We start from the raw sequence: 5,535 nt of genomic DNA, 5'->3' as shown, positions 1-5,535 counted from the left end.
CCGGTTGACTATCAATCCAAGAAAACATTTGAGGCACACCATCAAATTCAGGAATCACGAAATCCACCCAAACTGTCGTCGTAGACGACACCTGACAAACATTTGCCTATATTTTTATAATATCATAAAATACACTCTATTTTTAGTTATAATAGCAATTCACTTATATTTTTTACTTTATTAATAAAACATTTATATTTTTTAACTTATAATATACATTATTTATATATTTTCCCAGAAATAATAGCGGCATAATTATAATAAATATAAACATGTTTTAAGTTTCAAATTATTATTACTATTATCAATAGAAAATATTCACATGTTGTTAGTATCGTAACAAAATAACAAAATAATAAATTATTACTATAAAAAGTAAAAAATAAAACAACTAAAATATACTGTTGTTTTGCTTTAAAAAAGCCATAAACTCAAATGTACGCTGTGAAGAATGTAGTGGAAGACTGGAAGTGGAGTCAAACCATACCATTATTAATTCCCACATGGTCAACACCAGCTTTACAGGGGGTAAAGTGTAATGTTTAAATAAATCAAGGTCTGGTCAGAAATAAAGAACAAGATTACAAGACCACTTTATACCAAACACAAGAATACAAGTAGACTGACACGGTGGTAATAATGAGAAAAACTATAACAAAATGTCCTCATGTGTAAATTAAATATTTCTTTAAAACCCCGCTCAAAAAGGAATTATCATCATGTGTGCTCCACACTCTCTTTCACACACTACAACACACAGACTGTGTGTTCTACACTGTATTTTCTACTGCGATTTCAATATAAAAATTTGGAATCCAGCTCAACTGTGGAGTATATCGTGTTTGTGTGTGTATAATTAAATGCTGGTGAATTTTTCTGATGAGATTTTTTTCGCTTTAAATGCTTGGTGTTTAAGTCAATTTCTGCTGCTAACTTATTAGAGTTATCTCTCAAATTGAGATCTATTGTTGTCTTCGGTTTCGACGCTTTTCGTGAAGAAAATGCCGATGGAGCTTTGCCGGAGAGTTTCATTGACATTTTTTCCGGTGAATTTCAGTTGTAGTTAGTTTGAAGCTCTGATGGCGACGACGGAGCTCAATTTTCGCGGATAAGAACTTCAAAGGCGAATTCTCTCGTTATGTTTCAAGGTGCATTGCGTTGGAAAATTTCATTTATTTTTATGCAATTTACTTATAATTTATGCATCTAAGCTTAATATCCGTGCTTGTGATTTTGTTCGACGAAAAGTTCGTTTTACATACATGCAATTTTACAATTATAATTTTGTTAGGTTAGGTTACATGTGTGTGATTTTATTTGGCTAGAAGTTCATGGAACAAATTAAGTATACTAGTATAGAATCTGTTTGAGCATTTCATAATTAACATACTTTAGGTAAAAATCGTGTATAAGAGTGCTTTCAAAATTTGACTATGTAAGGATAGAATTGTGCGTTTGTGATTGTGATTGTGGTTGTGGTTGAGGGAGTGGGTGGGAGTAGAAAGGGTCAATGTTTGATCTGAAGTAAAAAGAGATGAAATTTGGTAGCTGAAAGTTCCAAAGTTCTAACTTTTTATTTTATAAAATTAATTAGGTAAATTGTAATTTTAGTGATACAGAGATAAGTAGTTACAAGGCAACCAAAAAGGCTGAATTGATTTGGAGTTCTAGAATTTGGTGGATCATCAGACCCAACTAATCTTAAACCTAATTTACATTCTACCACTGAATTTTTACAAATTAAGTTAAATAGGTAGGAGAAATATATGCCCTTTTCTCCTTAACATGATAATTATAGAAAATTTTAAGGGAACTACAATTGCTAGTCTTTCTCTAATATCTGTAAAGGGAGTTTCAGTTCATTATCACTTGATATGATTCTTGATACATTCACAAATGTAGCAATCCAAGATATTCTCATCTAAAAATATTATGAAACAAACTCAGAATCCCACTTCTCTTTCAAAAGATACACAAGTCCTTTTTACCTTTCTTTTTCTTTTTGTTTTGTTAGGTGGAAGAAAATTAAGTCCTACTCCTTTTCTGTTTCCAGTATACCCTTCTCAATAACACCTTTTTTGCTTCTTGCTTTCCATAATGGCTACCTTTTCCCATTTTTATTTCTCTTTAATGAGCAACATATGCTTTGGGAAGTGAACTACAATATCTTAATAATTTCTCCACTTTTTATAACTTCCTAATCCATTAGCAAAACCCCATGATTTCTGCCACTCTTGTGTCTACATTATGAAACCATGAACATAACATGCAAGAATGTCTTATGTCCCTCATTTATAAGAAACTGTAACATCATGCATAATGTCATTATTTTATATGATTTTAGTCTTTTACTCATCTAATTTGTTCTGTTTTTGATGTCAGGAAATTTCCTCATGGAACTCTGCTTTAAGTCAATCTTCTTCATACTTTTCCTTCTACCTCTATCTTCAGCTGATTTAAACTCAGATAAACAAGCGCTTTTAGCTTTTTCCAATTCTGTCCCTCATGGCCCAAAGCTCAACTGGAACAACAACACTGAAATCTGCAGTTCATGGGTAGGCATAAACTGTACTTCAGATGGGACCCGCGTATTTGCCCTTCGACTTCCTGCAATTGGGCTCAAAGGCCCAATTCCACCTAACACACTTGGAAAACTCGACTCATTACAGATTCTAAGCCTTAGATCAAATCGCCTAAATGGAACCTTACCTTCTGATCTTCTATCCCTTTCTTCCCTCCATTACCTCTTCCTTCAACGCAACAACTTTTCCGGCGACATTCCGGCGACTTTTCCTCCCCGGATTATCGTCCTCGACCTCTCGTTCAACTCCTTCGCCGGAAACATCCCCGCCGGAATCCAGAACTTAACCGAGTTAACCGGGTTAAACCTCCAAAACAACTCCATATCTGGCCCAATCCCAAATGTAACAATCCCTACATTAAAACATCTAAATCTAAGCTACAATCATCTCAATGGCTCAATTCCATCTTCCCTTAAAGAATTCCCAAGTTCATCATTTATCGGGAATTCTTTCACATGTGGGCTTCCTTTAAACCCTTGTTCTCCAATATCTCCTTCTTCACCTAAAAAAGAAACCTCAAAAAGGAAACTTCCATTATGGGCAATTATCGCGATTGCAGTTGGAGGTGGGATTTTGGTTTTGATTTCACTTATTGTGCTGATTTTGTGTTGTGTGAAGAGAAAGAGTGAAGAAGAAGATCCTAGAAGGGTGACAAAAGGGAAGGCTTCTACACGAGGTGAAAAGCCTAGGGATGAATTTGGGAGTGGAGTACAAGAGCCTGAAAAGAATAAGTTGGTGTTCTTTGAAGGGTGTTCTTATAACTTTGATCTTGAGGATTTGTTAAGGGCGTCTGCTGAGGTTCTTGGGAAGGGTAGTTTTGGAACAGCGTATAAAGCGGTTCTTGAGGAGTCGATGACTGTTGTTGTGAAAAGGTTGAAAGAAGTTGTGGTTGGGAAGAAAGAATTTGAACAACAAATGGAGATTATTGGGAGAGTTGGACAACATCAAAATGTTGTCCCACTTCGGGCTTATTATTACTCAAAAGATGAGAAACTTCTTGTTTATGATTATATGTCTGGAGGTAGCTTGTTGACACTCTTGCATGGTATGATTTTCTTTTCTTTGTTTCTTTTCATTTATATGTGTATTATAGCATCCTACTTTCTTAATGAGCCTTTGGTTACTTTAATTTAGTGAGAGCATTTCAATAAAGTCAGTTTCTTTTTTGGCAAAAAAGTAGGACCATTGGGCAAAAAATAAGTAAAATTTTATAGTACAATAGCTTAAACTTGATTCTACTCGACAATGAATGGGACAAACTAATAAATTTTCATGTTCCCCATAGCACATGATATTATTACATGCGGAAAGTGAAAAATAAAAAATAACGATTATACTTTTACCATTTTATATATATTTAGCCGACTACTTTTTGTAGTGATTAAATAAATATAAATCTTTTGACCATTAAATTGATAAATTTTAAAAGGAAAATACATACAAACCACAATGCGCTTTCGTGATTTTAACGATTTTAGCCACTTTTATCTGTTATTTATTTAATAATGATATAGTTTTTTATAATTAAACTGATATGTTTTTCTCAATAATGACAAAAACACTTTATGCTTTTCTGTAATGTGTTTCTCAATAATGTTAAAATTTGTTTTGTAGGTATGTTTTAACTATATATAAATTGATTTCTTTATTTTTTTATTTATTTCAATATAATAATGAAATATGAATTATGATTTCTTTATTTTTTATTTATTTCAAAAAATTCCAACAAACATGAAATATGAAGGATGAATTCCATCGTAGCAACTAGCAACTAAATATAAATATGTTACGGAATGGAATCTCCAATTCCAATTCCAACCGGAATAATTAATTGCAATGAATTACAGGAAACAGGGGCACCGAGAGAAACCCCTTAGACTGGGAAACCCGAGTGAAAATAGCCCTAGGAGCCGCAAGAGGCGTCGCCCACATCCACTCAATCGGAGGCCCAAAATTTACTCACGGAAACATCAAATCGGCAAACGTCCTCATCAACAGCGACTCCACCGGCTGCATCTCCGACATCGGCCTAGCTCCGCTCATGAACTTCCCTCCTCCCACCTCCCGTCACGCCGTCGGCTACCGAGCACCAGAACTCCTCGAAACCCGAAAACACACTCACAAATCCGACGTCTACAGCTTCGGCGTACTCCTCCTCGAAATGCTCACCGGAAAACAACCGATTCAGTCTCCGGGGAGAGAAGACATGGTGGATCTACCCCGGTGGGTGCAGTCGGTGGTCCGGGAAGAATGGACGGCGGAGGTTTTTGATGTCGAGCTTATGAAGTTTCAGAATATTGAAGAGGAGATGGTGCAGATGTTGCAGATTGGGATGGCGTGTGTGGTGAGGGTGCCGGATATGCGGCCGACGATGGAGGAGGTTGTGAGGATGATTGAGGAGGTCCGGTTGTCGGACTCTGAAAACCGGCCGTCGTCTGATGATAATAAATCCAAGGATTCTCGCGTGCAGACGCCGTGATTTGTGGATTGAAATTTGAAATTGTAAGTTTGTGAAGAAAGGAGAATAAATTTATTTGATTTTCTGGATTTTGCTAAATCCTCATTTGATTGATGTGTACATGATTTATGGAGTTGTGGAACTGGTGAGGAAGATTTAAATTGTTTTATTTTGGCATATTTTAGGATGAAATTAACAAACTCCATGATATGGATGATCTTTCAGGTTCAATCATAATTTCTTTCAAAAAAGTCTTTTAACGGGAGCAAATGATTAAAACGACTTCGATAAAATTCGTAGTTAGGCTATAGGGTGTGATGTGACATTGTGAAGTAGCCTAACTAGAGGTGGACAAAATCTTACACCTGACAAAACATGACACGGCACGGAATTAGCGAGTTAGGGTCAGAGATTTCAACACGTTTATGTAAATGGGTTGACACGACACGAAAATTAAACGCGTAGGGTTATGGTCAAGACTTTCAAGTCGAAGAT

At 35.6% G+C, this 5,535-nt stretch overlaps 1 protein-coding gene across 1 annotated transcript; it reads left to right on the top strand.

Moving 5' to 3' along the window:
• Positions 1-724: 724 nt before the first annotated feature.
• Positions 725-5,217, top strand: LOC145128444 (putative inactive receptor kinase At5g58300). Its single transcript, XM_079063236.1, has 3 exons — positions 725-1,148; positions 2,383-3,627; positions 4,430-5,217. Exons 1-3 carry the CDS (start codon positions 1,139-1,141, stop codon positions 5,059-5,061), a joined length of 1,887 nt encoding a protein of 628 aa, XP_078919362.1. The 5' UTR covers positions 725-1,138; the 3' UTR covers positions 5,062-5,217.
• The last annotated feature ends 318 nt before the right edge of the window (positions 5,218-5,535 follow it).

This window comes from Lactuca virosa, chromosome 8 (assembly GCF_052849685.1).
Source record: "Lactuca virosa cultivar CGN04683 chromosome 8, Lactuca_virosa_CGN04683_v6, whole genome shotgun sequence".
NCBI classification, from domain to species: Eukaryota; Viridiplantae; Streptophyta; class Magnoliopsida; order Asterales; family Asteraceae; genus Lactuca; species Lactuca virosa.
This window is presented reverse-complemented; position numbering and strand designations above follow the sequence as displayed.